Consider the following 22474-nt stretch of genomic DNA (forward strand, 5'->3'; position numbering starts at 1 on the left):
GTGCTCGTCAAAAAAAGCCCCACACCGATAACCAGTAACCCCCACACCAGTAACCCATAACCACACCAGTAACAAAAAAAAAAACCACACCAGTAGCCCCCACACTGTTAACCCAAGCACACGCAGTGTTTGAGGCTGGGTTCGTGGCCGCCTTGGTCCAGGAAGGGATCGCCACGCTGAATTCTACCATGTGGCACGGGAAACATAGGCACTGTGACAGATTTTCACCACAGAAAATAAATGAAAGTGGTAACAGGGTACACATTGTGCCCTTAGTAACAGGCATCAAGCAGTGAAATCACTGATTTCCCCAACAACGTGCTCAGGGAATCACTCTCAGACCCCTCCTGCATTGGACATGTAACAGCTGGGCCAACATAAAACACTTCCCTCCCTCACATACACCAAACCTATTAAGGCAACCCTATTAAGGTAACGTGATTTTTCTCCAGATCAGTGTCAAAGGCAGCTACGCTATGTTTGCTCATAAGTTCAAATGCTGCTTTATTTATTTATTTTAATTCCATTTTTCTTATTTAAAAGGGTTTCCATAGGGTGACAGGCCTTTAATGACACTCATGACTCAGAAATATTTGCCGATGCAGTCAAACGGTGTCTATTATAACGTGAGTCACTGAAGTTAATTGGTATTAAAAATGAGCCAAAACGAAAGGCAAGTATATGCGTGTCCAGCAGAATGACAGCGATCATCACCATTTGATCAATCTTCCCTGTGAGTTCTATCTGCAAGTTACTTTGAGGTAGCGCTAGAAAGAAGCGGTTGGTCCAGAGCATCCCTGCAAAAAGAAACATGCATGGCTTAAGTACCATTTACTCTTTTTGTATCCTTTTAAGTACTTTTTTTAACCCGTTTCGGACTCCTGCCTTCTCCTGGCTCACTGATGACAGGATCAGTAGGCCTTCAGACCACTGCCCTAAAGTCTTATCAGACAAGGGACAGGAAAACCCCCACTACTATTCTTGAAAAAAACAGCAGGTTTTTGAGCACTTTCTATTGCAGCTAGGTACAATGAAAAGAACTAATGAAATCATTACAGGATATTCTTGTAGAAAACTTCATCAAGCTTGGAAGAAAAAAAACATCTCAGCTAAGTAAAACAGAAAACTTGAAGAATTGAAGTATAGTGGTTTTAGAAGAGTTGCTTCAAAGACTTGTTTAATTAAAAAGAAGGAAGAAAGCAAGTTCCTACTGCAATCCCATCTTTGTCAAACTGATGGTGGGCACCAATACAATGTGTTCAGCTAATACAGGCTGGAAGTTGTAACCGCAGCTGTGAAGTTTACCCAGTAAAAAGACTCTACAAGGCATTCTAGCAGTTCTGATGCAATCACAAGTTCAGGAAGCAGTGATTCATGGTTAACACAGCAGAACAGGAAGAAGTCTGGCATTCACTGTGCTCTTACAGTAAAGAGCCTGCACTGCACACACCATCCCAATCCAGGTATGCACTCCTAACAGGAAAGGGTAATAGGCTAGTAAATCTCAGGAGAGGGAAAAAGACGTCAGAGAACTACTTTATAACAGCAGCACACAGACTGCAATCAACTTTCTCTTCCTCTCATCATTTTCATTTATGTAGACTGCAAGAGAATACACTCCCAACATTTTTCAGCTCTGGAGAACAAACAGCCCAACCAACCTCATTCACTGAGCTACAAAACTGGTATCCGCACTATCTAGTCCAGAACAGAAGGTGCACGTCTCTATGCTGTACATTAGAGACCTTAATAGGCAAAGTCTGCGTAAAACGGGTGGCCACAGCCTGATTTTTTGATGTTTATAGACTTGGGTCATACACCACCAGTGTCAGACTAGATGAAATCATCTATCTATGCGGGCCCCTCATTACAAGTCACATGTTAGGGACCAACCTCTCAAAGGCCAAAAAACAGCACTGATACTTCACATTGTTTCTGCTGGGCCAACACATCTGTAGCACTACCTTTTCAGTTGACAACACAATGAGTGTTTCCACAAAGTACTGGATGCAACCTAACTACTGTGTTTGGTGATGCAAAGCAAGCCATGTCAAAGCAGCATACCACCCAGGCAAGCACCTGGAAGCTGCCTTGCTGCTCACATTGAAGAAAATAGATTAAAAAAAAAAAAAAGCACACTACAATTGAAGTGGCATCAAACCTTGTAAGGCTTTGAAGCTTCAGCACTACCATCCAAATTCAAGGAGGCTGCATCTATTACCTTGAATCTGCCCCAGCTCAATCCCCTGAAACAATTCCAAATACACATAAAGCAACCCATTTCCCACCCAGATTTTCTCTGCTTCATCTATTCCACCTCTAACTCATGTCTTATTAATCTGCCCCTCAAAAGAGTCACTGGCTCACACAAGGAAGCAACCCACCAAGCCCCTGATTCCCCACCACATTGCTTCCATGCTTTGGGAAGATCTAACTGCAATGGCTCAAACTGTGATGCCACTTCACCCCCTCCGCCTACATGAGGTTCTTTGCCTTCTGTCTCTTCCTACATGTACACTGGCACTAAAACCAGGAAGAACATGTTTCCTATAACACTCCAAAAGCCCTTTCTGTTTCAGGATGTCGTTTCAATTCAGGACTGACAATACTCCTAGCAAAAACCCAACAGCTAATAGCAAACAGAAGCTGTTTCTGCTCATCAGCTAGAAGTAACCTGTAAGTACTAAGGAGTCACAAAAGAGAATTTGTATTACATTCAAGAACAGCACACAGCTTATGACTGCTACTTTCACTAACTACACTAAGCCATAAGAATTTGATTCTTACCTGCCATCACAGTAATTATGGTTTATATTGCCCCCAAAACACACATGGCAGTACCAAAACTGTGTCAGCTAGGTTTAACAGCTTCCACAGCTATTAAGTACAGTAATTTCTGCTTCCTTTTTTTTCTTGGAAGAATATTGTTTCCAGCCTCAGTTAATTATTATATACACTGTTAAATAGCAACTATTTCTCAATACTCATAGGGTTATGGAGTCCCTATGACTGGAAAATACTCTATACCCTTCAAGATGAGAACAGCATATAAAGGCAGCAACTTGCAAGACTGCTCTAGCTTAAAGCAAAGCTTTCCTCATTGCTCTCATCTCCTTTGACTTGAATACTGTCATTCTTCTACCAAAGCTTTATAAACTTCATTACCATGAATGAAGGAAGACCAGAGAAATTAGAGTAGCAGAGGATATAACTTTAGGAGCTGTTACTAGGATTTTTTTTTTGTTGTTCCTGGTGTTATTTTTCCTTCTTTAAGCCAGCAAGCTGTTTTCTCCAAGATTTTTTTTTGTTAGGTTAAGAACATGTATTATGTTGCAGCAACATCTTTGCTGTAAGTCAGCTGAGAAGTCTAACAGTAGGAAGGTCAAGGGAAAGCTAAATGCTGATGCAGAGTGCCAACAGACTTCATCCTCGTTCCATGGGATGTCTGTAGCTATGGCAGTTCAAGTCTACACTTCCATATGCTTAAAATACCGTATTTATAAGCCAATTTCAGCTGACCTAGCAGATATCAGCAGTACAGTTAGAGCCAGCAGCCTGCAGGAAGGAGCAGGCAGGTGTTTCCACAGCAAGGCCTGTAAGTGTCTCCCATACACACTTCCAATCTAAGCAAGCACATTGAAGGGCTTGGCTTGTCACTTACCTAAGTGACTAGGAAAACAAGTGAAAACTAGATTTTTGCTTGTGTCCTAATACCCATATAAAAATAAAGACAGATGAAATACCCTTACTACCTTGTTAAGTTTCATAAGCCAGAAGAGGACGTGCTGCACACAGGTACAAGTAAAATCCCTTGCTGGCAGGTTTGCAGAAACAAATTTTTATTTACACAGGCAAGTCTATCTTTAGACCCCATTTAACTCTTTACATTTCTAGAATATTTACATGATTTCATGATGCTCCAAGAAGAGAGTGATGAACAAAAAGATTACAGAAACTGTCAAAAGCATAGCAAAAAAAACCCAAACCTATCATTGTGCTTTAAAACTTATGAGCTAGAATAATGTAGAAGAAATGTAGTTTTAGCACCTTGGTCATAACGGTCATGCTATATAAGACACTTAAATAGCAGAGGGGATTTCAGAAGTGACCGTATCCAGAGGTTGCCAGTGACAATTCATGAGTGAATCATAGAGTTCTTCGCTTGTCTCCATAAATTGTCTGTTCATTTCATCAACATCCAAGTAGAGCTGTGGATCTGAAAATAAAAGCCTGGTAAGTACAAGTATCAGATCTGAGGCATGCACACAAAAAACACTCATGTGAAATTGCTAATAAAATGTATTTTAAGCTATATGTAATAAGCTATTAGAAAGCTATTAGATCTACTTATTTTAGTGAGATATTTAGTCCTCTAAAATTTTAAACCTCACAACTCCAACTTTTGGGAATCCTACAGGCTAGGACTGTATTACCTTTATCTTGAAAGACGAATAAAGATGATGTTTAAGGATAATTGGCCATGAGACCTTCCCAAGAGCCATTTAATTCACTTCTACTCTAATAGATATTACACAAGATAGTTTCTAAACACTAACACAAAATGCCTCCACGTGAAAAACTTTGCAAACCTTCCAGGACACAATTATGTTTTGTACCAAATTTGTAAGAGCAAGCTGAATCCTCCTTTTGGAATCTGCAACATAAGCTTTTACCTCAGGGTGGAGAACAAAGCTTTTGTGTATTATTGAGTTTCTAATATAGAATCTGCTTAGTGGAATCAATACGAAGAACAAAAATTCTGTGTTAGACCATTTTCAAAAGGGAAGGAAGGCACAGTTACAAGAAACTTGCTGCAAAGCACTGACAGTGTCCCATTTTACTTGATGCACTCGGTGTATGCTGTATCAGCTCTAAAACCCCAACTGATTGCATGCAGATCAACCCCACAGAGGTTTGACCTTTGCATCAGCTGAATTTTCAAGATGTTCTTCATCCAGTAGAGGTTGGCTTGTATTGTTAAAAGGCACAAGTATGGCTACACTCAAGTCACAATGATAGAACCCTTATTACCTTCAGTCATTAGGTCATCGCTGATTTCAGTCATAACTGAAGATTCCTGAAAGACAGAAAAGGCTAAGTTTAATCACAACTCATTTCAGAAAGCATCAGACTCAAAGTGCTGTATTCTCAACCCATTCCTTCTTCCTACGACTACAAGGGTAGATGGCATTTCATATTTATTTTTAAAAGAAAGCCAGTATTACAGTACAGGTCAGAAGGGACTTCTGGAGGTCACAACTGATAAACTGACCACGATAAAACCACTTACAGCAACTGTTTAATTTGCATTAAGCAAAGCAAATCAGAAGAACAGAAACAGAATTGTATACAATTATGCTGTCAAAACCATTATTTGGTATACATGAACAAAAATGGTGTATAAATCACTAATTCTATGGATTTGACATTTAAGCACTTAAATACAAACACCTCTGAATGGAATCTGCTATTTTAACCTTCACACTAAGCAGAAAGCATGTTTTCAGCTTTGGATTTTCTTTTTTTGCTGATTCACACAGATCTGTACTGCTTATTATCTGTGAAATAGCAACAAAAAATACTTTATAGCAAGTGTGCAGTATCTTTACCTCAAAAAGAGCTGGAGCCATTACAGCATCTCCTAAAGAGCAGTCTCCAACAGCCTGCATGCTGTCATAGGGAGCATAGGAGCTGTAGTTGTAGTCAGCATAAGCATCGTAACTCCACTGCGAGTAGTAGTTCTGATAATCTTGGTAATAATCATTATAGTTGTATGACTGGTACCGCTGGAATTCTGCTTTCAGTCTGAAACATGAGAAGTTGCATACAGTTAGAGAACAAACTCTAAACCCAGTTCTGAACTTAAACAATTTGTCAGCTTACATACTTCAAAGCTTAAAAGGAAGCTTTCCTAAATAGTCACTTAAGTGACAGCTTAAGTCACAGCACAAAACCCCATTTATATAGAAGCAAACATCCTCACCTTTGCCAATACCAGAAGTAATTGTTTTCATGGATTAACTCCAGAGCCTTGACATTGTTACCTGTATATATCAAGTATTTTTAGCGTTGGCATAAGCAAGCTGCTGCTAAGTCTGTGGTTTGCTAAAGATTGATTTATTAAGACCAGAGACATTTATCAAGCACAGCTGCTTTAAAGATGCAGTCTTAACCCTTCTGTCTTTTGTTTGGTTAATTACTAGATCTTATTTCCAGAAAGAAGTGAATGGAGTCAGATTATCCATTTCAAAGAAGCATCTGACACTGCCTGACAGTCTGCCATGCCTACCTCCACCTGCTCAGTTGCTTTTTATTTTGTTTGTTTAAAGTCCATGAAACATTCAACAGCTGCCAAGCATACCACTCTGGTGAAGCCAGTCTTGCTTAACTACATAATCACAATTGTCCAGTATGAAGCCTCATCAGTGGGAGAATTACAAAATACACCTTTCTTAAAAAAAAAAAAAAAAAAAAAAAAAAAAAAAAAAAAAAAAAAAAAAAAAAAAAAAAGGGCCAGCTGATTAGTTTTCACTACTTTCCCTTTCAAGATTTTCTCAGGGGCAGCTTCAGACTAATGACAAGAACCAAGACAAGTGCTATCTGTACTAAAACTGATGTACACTGCATAAAATACATTCAGATAACCCAGCTGCATATTCAAAAAATCCACTGTTTAGACTTTTCTTCACTGATTCTGTACAGGCAGACCTTCTGTGTTTGCAGTGCCCAATTTATCTGACTTGAATTGGGGATGCAGAGAAGTGAGTTCTATGCTTTTTGTCAAGAATACAAGCTGAAGGCATTCTGAAACAGCTTCCAAAAGAAGCAAACGCGACTGAAACTAATCCAGTGGCTGGATATTTCAATGCTAAGAGAGCATGGTACTCAGCCATTCAGAAACATGTTACTGGTGTGTCTTTTAATACCTACGCTTGTTTCAATACTGTAAAGCTACACAAGTTCTAATAAAGAGGTAATACATTGTCTTGTTACTGTAGCAAACAAATCGAAGATATATCATCTTACATCTTCTGTTTCCAACTGCACTCTTCCTACATACAGTTCTGCAGGGAAGGAAAATCTGAAAATACTGTTGACATTCATCTGGATAGCCAAAGCGAGAAAACATGTTTGTGGCTTATTCTTGTTTTCAAAATAAAAATATTATTTTAATAAAAAAAAATGGCAAAGAAATTTTGGACAGTGCTCTCTTGGAGAAGAGCATTTCTATTCTAAAGCAGGAGGCAACATTTGCAGAATTATGCTAGGTAAACAGAAACAGAAGTGTTATTTTTTTTTTTTTTTACTGTTTAACAGAACACACAAGCTAACCTCATGAACATATTGGAATTGTTTATATGAAGTCCTGTTTTGTCAGTATCCTGAATCAAAGTTCATCAAATTTGGTATCAATTCTTTAACTATTCAGAGACCTGAATTGCCCTACATAAATGATAGAACTGAGCCAGTAGAGTAAGAAACCCTCTCAGGAAGTGCTAAACTTTAAACTCCCCGTTGCCCTAAGCTCATGAAAAGCAAAGAATAGTATTCTAAACCTGTTCTAGTAATAAACTCCTTTGGCTTTCTCCCTGCATTCCCAGATTTTCCCTCACTTCTTTCCTGTCAGCCCACTGTGAAACTAGTTCTGTGCTCTTCTCAAACTAGAGGGAAAGGTCTAAGAACAAGAACTCCCTAGCGTATAAAACCACTTCTTGTCCCTTCTACTTCATATAGGCCCAAACCTGAAAATATTTACGAATGCATTCAGCTTTGCTACTGTTGAGAAACAAGGCTGGTTACAATGGCAGCTAAGCCCAGGTTACACTGTCTGGCTAGACATAAGAGGTGGATTCCCCCAGCCATCCTGAAACAGGTTGATGAATCCAGGGAGTCAAAACATAGTACTTCTGCATTTTTGGTTTTGTAGACTGCATCCTGTGTACAGCCATTACAGCAAGGGCCACAGACTTTACAAAGGCAGAGCTACAAGAATCTGATTATTCAGAATAACTGTATCAATGCACAACTCATTGGTTACCTTTTAGAAATTCCTATGCTCAGCCGGATTCGTTTTCCCCCCAGACCTGGTGCATTCTGGCAGTCTTGCAGTGCCCTCATCTGATCACCTTGCTCACCAAATCTGACATAGGCATACCCTCTACAATTTTCAAAAGGGAGAAAACAAATTCTAGTATGCATAACAGTTACAAGACTAATGAATTCAATTTCTGTCTTCTACAAAAAAACAGAAGATAGCAGCTACTATAGCTTCCATTACTTAAGCAACCTCTCCGGCATGTGCACACGCACAGAAAAGGCTTTCACCAAATTAAAAAACTTGGGCCAGAAGCAAAAAGCTTGTTCCTTGATAGCATTAAGATGCAACTCGCTAAGAGCCAGCAAAACAATACATTGTAAGTGCTATCTGCGTAAGTAATCAGATTCCATATTTCTGCATATACAGCAGTTAATCAGTTAGCATTAACCCACTCCTACCACTGCATAACACTAGCATTCTTTTTTATCTGCTTTCTCAAAAGTTTCTTGAATTAGTCTATTACAGGCAGCATTGTCTGAACAGCAAACTCGCTCATTCCTGCTTGACTCACTGCATGGCCAGTAGTTTCTGCTAGACTTTATTTACTACTAACATTAGGTTCCATCACCCAACCCCCTAAGATTTGCCAGGGCTTATGTTTTTCCCCAAACAAAGTAGGAATTATTTTGTCTTCAGTAATGCAGATGACTAAGTAGACACACAGCAGCGCTGATTTCAGTGCACAGCTCTTCCTTCTCCCACAGCTTCTAGTTCTTTTTTTTCCCCCCATGTAGATATGCATATGGTTAAGTTGAAGCTTATCACAGTAACTGCTTGAACTAACCGGAAAGCTCTTAAAAACACTCAAGGATCTGTGCTATTAAGAAAAGCAATGCTAAAGACTAATCTCACTCTTCCTGCCCCAGAAAAAAAGCACTGGAACAGCTCCGACACAAGCTCTTACATATCGCTTATAGAAGCGAACACACTGATAATGTTACAAATTTGCACTGGAATTACCTGGAATATCCCAGCAGGTCTGTTGCTATTTTGCAGTCAATACATGAGGGATACCTCTTTAGGAAATAGTCATAGAGCTGGAAATCATCCACTTCTGGAGTAAGCTCCCCAACAAATATTGAATAATCTGGTCTTTAAAAAGAGAGAGAGAAAACAATTTTAAAGTTCAAGACTAAGATAGCTGATTCCCATTATATTAACAGTTAGTTATCAGACAAAAAAAAGTGACAAATCTGTAAGGAGTACTAAGTACAGAACTCTACTGAGTTGCGTAGAAAATTGCAATGCCACCACTCTAATCTAAAGTTTTCCATTACTCTGGGTCTATTCTACTGTTTCAGCAACAAGGACCCATTTTCTGACGACTTGTAACAGTTTGTTTCAAAAAGAAGCATAGTTTATTGTCTGAACAAGAAAGAAGCATAAAAATACCAAGAAAAATGATTAACTTAAACCACAGCCATGATTCAAATGAGCTATGACTAGTTTGCTACTGTTTCCCAGTGACCATGGGAGAGAGCAACTACAAATAAACCATTATTTATAGACACGTATTGCCAATGCAACATTTAGCATCTATGCAAACACACCAGCCATTTTGGAATTTTAAAAGTGAGTGATGGCATTCGCTATCAATTCAAACAGGTAAGGCAGAGTTTCTCATTTCAAAAGGTTTTTACCTGGCTGAACTACTACTACTAACAAACTCTATTCTTCCTGGTTTTATTTTGTTCTTTTTCTTTCGTTTTTTCTGTGGTGTTCTCCACCAGCTGTAGGCCTGGAGGCATTCTCGTTTTTTCCCAAGCAAGTCCTGTTGGGATAAAAAAACACCTCTATAGTATTTAGCCTCATTTACATTCCTCCCTCCCACTCCCCATCACCACAGGTGATTTCCCCATATTCACCTTGCCCTTGAAAGAAGCCTGGGGTCCCATTTCTCCCTCCGCCTCCCATGAGGGAAAGCAGCCTCTGGGGAAAACGCCTGGCAAAAATAACAGAGCCAAAGGATTGTATGAACAGCCATATTCCCCTGACTTGTCAAGCTGGCTAAAGGATTGACAGCTTCCTCTTGGAATTCGGAAAAAAGCAGTTAGCCCTTCGATGCTGGTCAATCCTATGTGTTAATTAGCTTAGGACTGGATTGTGCTCCGTTTGAGCTCTTGGACTCTCAAAAAAAAAAAAAAGTCTTCAGTAGCACAGTGAGTGATGAAGAGGCAGGAAATCATCACTCCTGCTCAGAAGAAATCTCATCTGTCCCTGTCTCCCCTTTCTAGGAATTCTTCTTTCTTATGTGAGATGCCTCTCCTCACTACCTAGCTGCCAGTCACTCTCAGGCCAGGAATGACGACAGGAGGCCCATTAATGGAACGCAAGGAGAAAGCAGACCAGGAACAGGCACTAACTTGGCTGAGGGGAAAACTCAAAACCCAGATGCAAGGCCAGGAACTAAGAGGCATAAAAAAAAAAAAAAAGTGCCTCCAAAAAAAAAAAAAAAACACCCAAAAAGCCACAGTTAAAAAGGAAGCGTGATAACTACAGAAAAGAGGAGAGAAACAGCCATAATAACACAGGTTGCCTCCCTCATTTAGTATTCTGAAGAACAAGGATTTCCAAAAATATGATTGGCGTTTTTCAGTAGCTTTTACTTACGCAGGCTTTAGTGTTCTTCCTCTAGAACACCTCTACATAACTTACATAGAGAGTGTTACTCACAAGATCCTTCAGAAGAACTCATGCTCAAATAATCCGAACTGCAAAGTTCAATGTTTTGCCCCCAACCTGCTTTGGTTGTTATGATCAAGCATCCAGAGGACAACCACCAATTACCAAATTACCAGAGGAAATCATAGGACTAGAACACCCAACTCAGAGTGAGCCAGCTATTTCAGCTTTACATTTACTAGGAATTCTGAGTATGGTTCTGGGATCCATTTAGACACTACAAACCTGAATTTCTCACCACAGGATCTTACCTGGTTTGCCATGGTTGAAAGAATCTGTCTTCTGTCTTTCTCAAGGAATGCAGCTGCAAACGCTCAGTTTATTGCAGTCCGTCAGCTAGAAAAAATGTGAGGGAGGGGCAAGAATAATCTTAATTTTGAGGTCAGTTTCATAGATGCTCACCCTGTCCAACGTTTTTAATATTATTAATTCACAACTCTGGAATTTAATTTCTGATGCATCTCAATTGTTTTAGCAATGACAAGAAGGATATATAGCCAAGGGGACTACGATTAGAAGTCTTCTTCATTTTCTTACACTGTAGTAGTCCACAAAGTTTTCGCGTTGTCCAAGACACTAAGAAATTGTGAGCTTTTAAGTGACCTACACCTTATCCTTATTTCTAAAAGAACATGCAATATTATAATTTATTAGTTCCATGTTCTGAAGTAATTAAAAACAAGGCAACAAAGATATAAGCTTTAATGTTTTCTACAACTCCTCAAGTCCCCCCCCACACACTTAGAGACAAATTAGAAGTTGTATCTGCTTGTGGTACCAGTTACACAGCTGAAAACAAGCAGTTGTACTTCCTACCTGCTAAAGGAGCAGAGATGTAAGAGACAAAGCAGGGTACACCACAGATAAGTATGACCCTTCTCTGCACCTTTCCTTAGGTGCATCTTCTTGTCTTCCACCTCTTCCACATACACATTTCACTCACCCTCAGTGAGTAAGCCACAAAGCAACTTAACCACAATTACTAAAATCCTATACATTTCACTGAAGAGGTGTACATACTTCTTCACTGACTGATACCCTTTCTTTAAGCTCTTTCACAGTCATTCATCCGATACAAACCACTGAAGAAAGCATTTGCATTTACAGAATATTTTGTATTGCCTTGCACACAATTGTTCATTCACCACTGCTTTTTTTTTTTTCCCCTCCCACACATCCAATATTTCTCTTCTGTGTAGACACTTGACTGCTGAAATACTAATTCCCATTACCATGCAACAAATTATATAACATTGCAAGAACTGGCTGGCCAAATCCACATGCACAAAATAATTAGAGTGTTTGTAATGCCTTAAAGGCTTGCTCACACAAGTGAACACTTCAGAACACTACTTCTGAGAACTGATTATGCTAATCCAACATAGGACAGCCATATAAGAATATCCTGTGTAATGCTATGCAGGGATAACCATGCGCTTCATCTCCATTCCCATTCTGTATCCAAGAAAGCTGTCAAAAACAAGCCCTTAAATACAGGTATGTACCAGTAAAGGCTGGGTTTAGCAAGAGGTTGTTGACTAACTGTACTCACAAAGAATTAGCTTTGTTTTTCCAGTTAAAGAGGCCATTATTAATAAAAATGGCCCCATGAGAATGTTACTTTAATTCCAACCTTATTTTTATTAAAAATGGACCCTGATGTGTTAAATACTGGAAACACCAGTATTTAAGAATTTTTGGCTTCACCACTGCATAATTTTTTTTACTTTTTGCTAGAAAACTTACCGCTCTTTCTCAGTGCGGATCCAACAGGAGACTCCACACCCTACAAAGCACTTTTATTGCCAAAAGCTATCAGAGGGCATCTGACGCAACAGCTTCGCGAGCACAGCTCCCACGGAGCTTGAGGCCGAGCTGCTTCCGTCCTCCTCCCCGTCCGATCCTGGTCGCTGCTCCTTCTCCCTGGAAGCCAAAAACATTTGCAAAGCGGTTGAGACAGCGGGTAGGCACGTAACGCTTCCCATACACACCTCTGCCCAGGCTACGGCTGCAGCCAGCTTCAAGCACAGCGGGGCACCTCCAGCCTCGACAACTCTCGCATTATTTTTGGCTGGCTTACACAGCAAACCCGTCCCCGCGCTGCTGCTGCGGGCAGCGGGATGGCGGCGCCGGGCCGGGCCGGGCCGTGACGCATTTCCCCGGCCGCCCCGCCCGGCCCAGCTCCACCCGCGCTCCCACCGATTGTTGTGCTAACAGCCACAAAACACACCCAAAACGATAAAATAAAATAAAATGTAATAAAATGTAATGAAGCAGGGCTGCGGGAGGCGGCCTGCGGGGCTGGAGGCTGCCTTATTCCCACACACACACACCGCCCCCCCCCCCCCCGCACCGGGGGCCCGTCCCGGCGCTGTGGGGAGGCAGAAGCCGCCCCCACAGCCCCGTACCCGTTTTGTCGCCCCCTGCCCGCTCCCCTTCGCTCCCCTCCCCGCTACTAACGCCTCTCGCCACCGGGAGCGGCCCCGCAGCCCGCTTCCGCCCCGCCAGGACCTCCCCGCCGGGCTGCCCGGCGCCGAGCCTGCACCCGCCGCCTTCTTTCCCCTTCTTCTTCACTCCCCCGGCCGCCTCGCCTCGCCTCGCCCCCGGCCGGCCACCAGCGGGTCCCGGCGGCCGCCATCTCCTCAGGGCAGGCGCCGCCGGCCGCCAGCCGCGCGGGCAGCGGCGGGGACAGGCGGGCGGCGAGGGCGGCAGGGCCCCGAAATGGCGGCGGGGCCGGCGGTGGAGGTGGTGGCGGGCTGCTACGAGCAGGTGCTGCTCGGCTTCGCCGCGCTGCCCGACGAGGTAACAGCGGCGAGGAGGAGAGGGAAGCGAGGAAAGAAGGGGACGAGGAGCGCGGCCGCCATTACCCGCCCCGCTACTCACCGCGCTCCGACCGCCGCGATGGCTCCGGGGGGGGGGCTCTTAAATGGCCGCGGAGGCGGGGCGGGCGGCTGCCCGCGGCGGCAGGCTCGGCCCCCGGCTGGGGGAGCGGCCCCAGGGCGCTGCCGCCTCGGTGCTTGGCCGAGGGGTCCCCGGGGTTGCGGGGTGTGTGTGGGGTGAGGTATAGGGTGAGGTATGGGGTGTGTGTGGGGCTGCTCTGCCCGCTGCTGCCCCCCCCGCGGGGTTCTCAGCGCGGAGCTGAGGTAAAATGGGTGCAGCGGGGGGCCCTGAGGGCCGGCGCGGGGTGGGAGGTGTGTGAGGAGCGTGTGGTGGTGCAGGAGGGGCGATCTGCCCCCCTCGGAGCCAGGTTTGTCTTCGCACAGGTTGTTGTGCACACGCTGCTTCATCCAAACCCAACGCTGCGCGCAAGGGGTGGCGCAGACACCTGAATCACTCCCAGTAATCTCACAAGCATGTTAACAGGATCCCACTAAACCTGGTGCATCAATATAAATTCTTCACATTTTGCACTTACACTTTTTCAGGTTCTCCTTTTTTTTTTTTTTCTTTATTTTTAAACCTTACCGTTTGACAATCTTGAAGCGATGAAGCCAGCGATCTTCAGAAAGACCCCTTTGCTTTCTGTTTCCTTTACAGCCCTGGACAGTTGTCCCCGATTTTACACACCATGCCCACACTGCCTCGTTGTCGGCGGTAGCCGTGAATAACAGATACGTGGTCACTGGGAGCAGGGATGAGACGATCCAGATCTATGACATGAAGAAGAAGGTAGAGCATGGGGCACTGCTGCAGCACAATGGTAAGGGGGCTTTTCTTCACGGTGAGCCTTAAGGATGGAAGTTCATAGCTGAAACATACAGCTGGTAATGAACATCATCTCTGAAGAAATTTTAAATTGCCACGCTTGTAATAAGACGTCAGGCTTTAATAGTGATGGTATTGTAGCCATGATGGCCTGATTATACAAGGAAGAAAAACTTTTGAGCATAAAAATCCACAAGTTCTTCTGGGCATCAGCCCACAAATACAGCTGCTGCTTGCTATTATTTTTAGTTTTAACTGCTTCAGAAGTTATGGCCAACAAATGCCTCATGAGTGATTTTTGTTCTACAAGGACAGTTTATCTAGAGCATGCCTGTTCCCAACAACCATCTTTCCCAGTGTCCTTGTCCTGTCACAGACACACATCAGCCACCCAAAGGAAACAGTTTGTGTGTAAGAGCAGGCTGCTGCTGCCAGAAGAATTAACCTTGGACATTGCCTACTTTGTGAGCCTGCTAAATTACTGCTGTAAAAACAGCAGTTAATGCTAGTCCAACTCAACATGTTTGGGTCATATGGGGCTCAATCCTGATTGTCCTTTTTCTCCTGATAACCAGGAAGCACGTGGAACTAGACTGAACATGGTACCTGTAAATTCAGCTGTGTGTCACAAGCAGGGATTTGATGTAAAAACATTGCATATCAGGGATAGAGGCCATGCATCACCTGCACCACAGTGGTTGAGAACTGCTATTTCAGAGAATGGACCAGATAGAGCTCAGACATACATGGCTACGGGTGTACTAACAGAGTATATCAGTGACTGAACAAAACAAGAAAGTTGGTTTGGTTTTGTGAAGAAATACTAGGGAAAAAAATAGCTTTTTGCAAGAATAATTTAGCTTTTTGCAAGAGTAGGGTACTAGCTGGCATGTTTTGGTGCTAGAAGCATCTGTTAACTAATACATTCTCTCTGTGTGGTAACTGTTCAGTACGTACAACTCTGCTGATAGCTCTGGTTTGGATTTGTAGGCACAATAACATGTCTGGAGTTCTATGGTACTTCACATCTACTGAGCGGAGCTGAAGATGGACTAATTTGTATCTGGAACACAAAGAGATGGGAGTGCCTGAAATCCATTAAGGCACATAAGTGAGTTTCTTAAATCTGCATGTTCACATGAGTTTTCCTGTTTATTTTCCTTGTGAATAATACATATGGCTAATATATTGTTTTGTTTTTATTAGAGGGCATGTGACATCTATTTCTATTCATCCTTCTGGGAAACTAGCTTTGTCAGTAGGAACAGATAAAACATTAAGGTGAGTTGAAACTGATGAAGAAATGCTGAGAATTGTAGTTCAGTAACTCTGTAAGTTATGTTAAAAACAACAATTCCATGTTGTGACTAAACTGTGCAGCACTGATAAAGTGTATTTTAACATGAGATCATTGGTTTGTCTTTCTAAGTTTTAAGTACCAGCAATATTGTAAAATCTTTTTAAAAAGGTCTCTGCTGATCCTAGCTTCTTGCTGTGCTCTTACTCCTTATAGTCACCTGTAGATGTATGAATGCATTTGCATTTTGGAACACAGATTATTTAAACTTCTGAAAGCTGTCAGGTTTTGTTAAGTGTGAGAAAAGTAGTTTTTAACTTGCAGTGTGTACATATTGCTGTATGTGTGTGATTTAAGCATATAAGATGCTACATTACCAGGACAAACTGGTATTTGGGTTCCTTTTGGGCCCAACATTGCAAGCAGCGGTTTATAAAATAAATAGCAGAAATTCAACCATATAGTGTGCAAGCAGTATATCAAGTCATCAATTTCTCCTGCATTAAGGAAGGCAGTGAAATGCACAGAGATGCTTAAAAGCTTCCTTCAGATGCATCATGTCAGCAGATAGGACTTGAGTTTCACTATGCTGTTTTTAAATGGAATGTGCATTATCTATTGTTTTTCAGAACTTGGAATCTTGTAGAAGGACGACCAGCCTTTATCAAAAACCTGAAGCAAAGTAAGTTTATCAGTCTAAACCCTCCCCAAAAAACATATTTTTTTTTGTGTAAAGAAAACCAGTTTTTGTTAATCAACAAGTCAGTTAATTGCACACTACTTTTACAATGTCTTTTTCACACATGCTGTCAAGCCCATGTCCTTAGTAATATTTATTTATAGTTACTTACCAGAAGGAAAACATAGTGATACTACAGTAAACATCCTTTTTTTTTTCCCTGAAGTTTGATGTCAGGACATTTAAAAAAAAGGCTTTTTTTTTTTTTCCTGCTAATCAAAAATGAATATTTAAGAGCATAGTTTTATTTGTTTATTCTGTGTTACTTGATTTTTTTCTGTGTTTTTCTCAGGTTTACCTAGAAAGCAGTGTCTAGTGCTTATAAAGATTTTAACTGTTAGATTCTCATGCAATATAGAATGCAAAAAAGGGTGTACACGTGTATAAAAATGTTCCTCTGTGTATAGATGCCCACATAATTAAATGGTCCCCTGATGGAGAGAGGTATGTGACTGTGATATCAAATAAAGTGGACATCTACAGACTGGACACAGCTTCAATCACTGGCACTATCACAACAGAGAAGAGAATTTCTTCGCTTAGATTTATTACAGTAAGTACAAAAGGGAAAGGTGCTGGGAGTTAACGGCACTGAAACACATGCATTTAATCACACTCGCATTTCATTTTTCCCTTTCCAAGGATTCTATTCTTGCCATAGCCGGAGATGATGAAACTGTAAGGTTCTACAGCTGTGACTCCCAAAAATGTTTGTGTGAATTTAAAGCTCATGAAAACAGGTATTTTATATTTATATTATAAATATTTATACTTGTACTATAAATGTTTGTATTTATTTTATATTTATATTTTATATTTATTCCCTACTTAAATATTTATGGGAAAACTGAGTACTCAGTATACTACTTTCCATGACTTGCAGTGTTCAGCATATTTTACTATTGCTTTTGTTTCCTTATCAAAAGCAAATTTACTTATGTGCTAAATTCCAAATTCAGGACAGATTTGTTTGCTTTTGGTATAAGCACAAATGCTGGGTTTTCCATACACATTACAAAAACCACTGGGTGTAGAATTAGGAATATTACAGTTCTAAACTTGCAATCTAAGTGCCGTATGCATATGAAATATTTAGATCTTAAATATAAGATCAGTGTAGATCATATCTAAATTTGTGTCTTAAATAGAAAATCCAAATGTACTGGTATGGCTCTATGTTTTTTTAAGGAGGAAGATTTTTTCCCTGTTTCTCTCCCCAAAGCTCTCTTTTATCTGAACTGATATACCTCTACAACTTATACTAACAAAATCTTCATGGGACCATGGGCTTCTGTAGTGCTTCATAGGCAGGAGATGAAAATGGCTCTACAGTGTTTCCACTGCAAAACTGGACTATACCAGACAGGCAAATCTGGTAATAAGACATCTGGTGATGTCCTCCTGTCTTATCTTGGTCAGTCCTTGTTACCGTTGTCCCTTTGGGAGTTCTGGGCCTGAATTACCCAGCAGGCTCATCCCTGTAGCAATATCTGAAACTGAGCCCCCACATCTGGCTGGTGTGGAGCTGCTCAGAGGCCACTGGTGTCTCTAAAGCCATGGGCTGGTTGTCCTGGTGTAACAAAGCTTTGCAGTGGAAAGCTGGTAGGTAGTACACCAAAACAGAAAAGGTTCTGCTAAATTATTTGGGTTTATATCAAATGCCTGTTATATATATATATGTAATATGTTTATGTATCTATATGGATCATGTCTTTTTATATATATACATATGTATAATTTTTCTCTGTGTGAAATCCAGACAATAGAAGGGTAATCACATATTCTCTGTTGTTGTCAGGTACCAAACATTCATCCAAGTGCTGATTTGAGCTCATCAAAATACAAAAGCATGAGCTGTAATATCACTGATGTGGTTAATAGTGTGTGCTTAAGAATACTAAGGTGTTCTGAATTGAATCCTACCTGCCTAATAAAGGCATGTATTCCTACTGTAAGTGACAGCACTCAAAACAGATTACCTTTTGAAGCTCCTGTGTTCAAATTGATTTTACACTGTTGCCTGTTCATCTTCAGCTGCTGTCAATTTACTGGTCTGAAGCGAACTGTCATGTTATAAAGTAACCGAGTATTAAATTTTCTTCACAGAATAAAAGATATCTATAGCTTTGAAAGGGAAGGACAACATCTTATTGTTACTGCATCCAGTGATGGTTACATTAAAGTCTGGAATCTGGATCTTAATAAGGTTGGTCTATTAAACTGCTTGGTGCATTTATGGAAAAACACCAGACAATCAAAATTGCAGACTGTTCTGTTATAATGATCAATTTTAAATCACTGGTGGAATTTTATTTGTTAATCTGGATGTTTTAATCTTTTTTTCTTACATGTTCAGTACAGATGTATATGTCTACACTTTTTTTAAGCAGTGGTATATTTTTGTATATTTGTATATTTACCTTTTATATTTGTATATTTACCTTTACAAGCTGTAAAATCAGATGATAGTGGGAAGCTCTTCTATTTACATGAAATCATGCTTTTCTTCAGAGGTAGCTGGCCAAACTCTCTAAACGGTTACATATGCTCTAAGGACCGCTGTGAACTTTTGTAGTGCTGGTGACTGTTGCTAATCTTTTTAAAAAAATAAAATCTATGGTTTGAGGGTGGTGATAGTTCATGTAAGGCAAAAAGTTGTCCTGCTGAAAAATTCAAATGCATTAATATACTAGGTACTTCTACTTGCTGTATGTGCAAACAGTTCTGAGCACCGCCAGGAATTGTGCCTTATCTTCAAAGTTTCCCATGTTTATTGTTTTGCTTTCAAAGTCAGAATTAGATTTTTAAAAATGTAATGCCTAATAATAAGGGATCTAATATATTCCACTATGAGTATCTTAAACAGTTCAAATATATAACTCTATATTTCAAGTCTGAATTTGCCTGTTTTAATTTCAGCCCTCTTGATGATTTTTATACTTTTAAGTTCAATAGTGAAAATCCCTCTTTTCCCTTCATCTGAAACCTCAGTTCCACTTGTACATGATTGAAATAGTGATCAAGGAACTCTTTAACTTTCTCTGTAACATTGTCTTTACTTTGACCAAATGTATAATTTTTTTCTTTTTACTGTGTAGGCAAAATTTTGTAAAACCTTGTGTAACTCTGTGGGCTGCTCTGCCCAGCTCTGTGAGGTAGAATATCCTACTACAAATAGTTTCTAATAGTTTGATGCTGCTATACTGCATATGCGTTTGCTTTATCCCTGATACCTGTAATAGGATATTTGCTCAGCCATTCCCAGAGCTGACTGATATGGGTACAGTTAAGCTGTTTGAAACACACCACACTACAAAGGGATTATGTTTAATCAGCAGGCATGTTATTGTGAGGTAGAAAAGGAACCTGATCCAATAACTTAATTCAGGTTATTTTAACTGTACTAAAACCACCTGTTACTGTGGAGAAACTTCTGAAACCATTAACTATTTTATATATATATATATATATATATATATATTTTTAGTGGGCCTGTGACTCATCTACTTATTTATCATGTTTAACCACCTCTACATGCCTGAAGCCCAGTGACCTTGCTTATCAAGATATGCTCTTAAAGCTGCTGGGAGTTTTTTATAAAACCAGCACTGAGCAATGGTACCAGGAACAGGACTGCAACAGTGTGACCATTAACCTGTAGACAGCCTCTGGTTCTAAATCTTGTTAAGCATCTTAACATTGCTCAGAAAATAAGTTGGGCAGTAAAATACTTTCTCAGTTTAAATACTGCAATAAATTTAAACAGAAATGAAGTAATGTTTAATTAACCTTTTTCACATATTATCTTTAGATCAAAGATGCACCGTCTTTACTGTGTGAAGTCAACACCAAAGCTAGGCTGACATGTCTTGCAGTATGGCTTGACCAGGGTTCAGAATTGAAAGAAAATTGTGATAAGACAGCAACATCATCTCAAGGTAATAGAATTGTCTGTGTTTTCAGCTGTTAATACTACTGTGAAATAAAAGATAGTAAGCAGGAGGTTTTTACTATATACCTTGGAAAAAGTTTTGGCAGCTTGAAGAATTGGGGATATGACATTGCCAAGTCATACAGAGATACTCATTCCCATCTGACAGTGTCTCAAGCCTGCACATAATGCCACAACTATGGAAACTAGTGTAAGAAGACAGACACAGGGACTGAGTGATGGTATGAGACTGAGGGCAACAGTTCTTCTGTATTTTGAAACTTATTACACGATATATTGTGACATGATATATAGAGGACATAAGCCTCTTTTCACTTCTATTATATGAAAGTTTTGTTTCTCCTTGTTGCAATAACATACAGAGGAAGACACTGAAGCTTTTGAGACAGATAAGAAAAGAATAATGTTTGATAGAAATGTGTGTCTGCTGTTCCTACGAACAAAACTGCCAAAGCAGTTGGCCAACTTAGGAAGTCTGGCCTTTGTTTGGCTAGTTCATGGTTGTTTGTTTGTTTGCTGTTGTTGTTTTCCTGTATAGTAATTTATTTACATACTTGATCTTTAGATATTTTAATATCACAATCCAAAGTAGCATAAATTGCATGCTCCACTGTAAATAAAATATTATTTATAGTCCCCTGTTTTTATTGGGAGATACAAAAAGTCTCTGTGCCCTTTTAGACTACAAAGTGGAAACAAATACCAGAGTGAATAATTTCTTGCTTTTTTTTTTTTTTCAGCAAATGAAGATGAGAAATCATCAGTAGTCAGGAAAAAGAAAGTTTGTCGGACAGATAAAAGTGATAAAATGGTGAAAACGGATAGAAAAGTTACTCCAAAGAAGCGAAAATTGGAAACCCCAGTGCAAAAGAAGAAAAAGAAACACAATATCTCACAATGAAGGCAACTACTTTATCTCCTGAATAAGAAGTAAACGCTGGTGTTGCTGTAGTTTTTACAAGGATGTAAACCCCTGGCGGGACAAATACCTCTGAACTGATATGATTGTTAAAAGTAATTACTTTTTTTTACCCAGATAAATTGACCATTCGTGAAGGTAGTAAAAGAGATGGCAACTTTTCCTAAAAGAATGATGCAAAAATAAATTCATAGTGTGTAATATTTATATTTTTATGTTTACAACAGCATACACTTTTTAACTGACTTTGAAATAGCCAGCTAAAATGATAAAAATAGCTAAACCTGTCTCATGTACATTTATGTCTCAGCTAAATGCGTATTAAAGATACCTACGGTTTTTCATTTTTGTGTCAGAAGTTTACTGAAATTCACTCAGAATAGGATCTGCCTTTGTCGTGCATTCTCTTACTGCAAAAAGAAACATTAAAATTGATTTAAATATTTTAAAATTGCTTTAAATAAATTAAAATACTTAATTTAAATAATTTAAAATGACTTTAAACTTTCCAATCATATATTCACAAAAAAATATTTTTAGTTCTCAACATGGAGTTTTACATAGTGTTTATAAGAAGAATGTTTGTTTTTTTTTTTTTTTACTGTATACTCCATGCATTTAATTATTTTTGAAGTCCTCACACCCTGACATACAGTCTAGGTCCATTTTTTTTCCCAGGAGTTGATTTATGGGCTCACATCATTGAAATCTTTTGGTCAGAATACGTTACATATGTTCAGATGGAAGTGTTTATGTCAGTAGGGTTTCACCTTCTCTTCTCTGTTCCCATACTTTTTCAAGTCCTTGATCTGAGCCAAGTTGAAAAAAAAAAAAAAAAGAAAAAAAGATTAACACTTGAAATGTTTGTCCTCTGATAAAATGTCAGCCATCTGTTTTGTAGTTAAAAGGTGAATTCCTGACCTTCTCAGTCGGCGGGAACAGGATTTTGTCGTAAGTCTTATTACAAATACAGAGTGGCAAAAACAAAGTTGAGCAGGACAAGGTCAGATAGCTGTACGAAAAATTATCTATTTCTTTTAAATTAAAGTATTTTAATGTTGTTTTCTGTATTGCTGGAGTAG

At 39.9% G+C, this 22474-nt stretch overlaps 2 protein-coding genes across 7 annotated transcripts; one reads left to right on the top strand and one right to left on the bottom strand.

Annotated features, from left to right (window-relative positions):
- Positions 1 to 493: 493 nt before the first annotated feature.
- On the bottom strand, positions 494 to 13800 carry LOC311206085 (tRNA selenocysteine 1-associated protein 1-like). Of its 6 annotated transcripts, none has more exons than XM_084281263.1 (11): positions 13664 to 13800; positions 12527 to 12703; positions 11032 to 11116; positions 9964 to 10040; positions 9739 to 9869; positions 9059 to 9190; positions 8039 to 8158; positions 5610 to 5805; positions 5032 to 5077; positions 4048 to 4216; positions 494 to 797 (listed from the first exon to the last, which is right to left on the bottom strand). In XM_084281263.1, exons 4-10 carry the CDS (start codon positions 9991 to 9993, stop codon positions 4080 to 4082), a joined length of 792 nt encoding a protein of 263 aa, XP_084137389.1. In that variant the 5' UTR covers positions 9994 to 10040; positions 11032 to 11116; positions 12527 to 12703; positions 13664 to 13800; the 3' UTR covers positions 494 to 797; positions 4048 to 4079. The 6 variants fall into 6 exon arrangements, with proteins under 6 accessions (XP_084137389.1, XP_084137391.1, XP_084137392.1 ...); XM_084281265.1 differs by lacking the exon at positions 13664 to 13800 and adding an exon at positions 13241 to 13349; XM_084281266.1 differs by lacking the exon at positions 13664 to 13800 and adding an exon at positions 12861 to 13049.
- PAK1IP1 (PAK1 interacting protein 1) lies at positions 13361 to 21736 on the top strand. Its single transcript, XM_084281262.1, has 10 exons — positions 13361 to 13582; positions 14318 to 14480; positions 15476 to 15596; positions 15692 to 15766; positions 16412 to 16464; positions 16929 to 17074; positions 17164 to 17261; positions 18628 to 18727; positions 20333 to 20459; positions 21214 to 21736. The coding sequence occupies exons 1-10, from the start codon at positions 13502 to 13504 to the stop codon at positions 21372 to 21374; spliced, it is 1125 nt and encodes a 374-aa protein (XP_084137388.1). The 5' UTR covers positions 13361 to 13501; the 3' UTR covers positions 21375 to 21736.
- Positions 21737 to 22474: the final 738 nt, after the last annotated feature.

Source organism: Netta rufina, assembly GCF_964035555.1.
Source record: "Netta rufina genome assembly, chromosome: 2".
NCBI classification, from domain to species: domain Eukaryota; kingdom Metazoa; phylum Chordata; class Aves; order Anseriformes; family Anatidae; genus Netta; species Netta rufina.

Bases quoted from the DNA above. Each gene is read 5' to 3' on its own strand.
- LOC311206085 (XM_084281263.1), bottom strand. From the start codon at position 9,993: ATGGGACCCCAGGCTTCTTTCAAGGGCAAG. The intron at 9,870-9,963 runs GTGAATATGGGG...TTATCCCAACAG, and splicing joins AGGCTTCTTTCAAGGGCAAG to GACTTGCTTGGGAAAAAACG. The intron at 5,078-5,609 runs GTAAAGATACTG...TCTGTCTTTCAG, and splicing joins TGGCTCCAGCTCTTTTTGAG to GAATCTTCAGTTATGACTGA.
- PAK1IP1 (XM_084281262.1), top strand. From the start codon at position 13,502: ATGGCGGCGGGGCCGGCGGTGGAGGTGGTGGCGGGCTGCTACGAGCAG. The intron at 17,262-18,627 runs GTATTTTATATT...TTTTCTTCACAG, and splicing joins TTTAAAGCTCATGAAAACAG to AATAAAAGATATCTATAGCT. The intron at 18,728-20,332 runs GTTGGTCTATTA...TATTATCTTTAG, and splicing joins GGAATCTGGATCTTAATAAG to ATCAAAGATGCACCGTCTTT.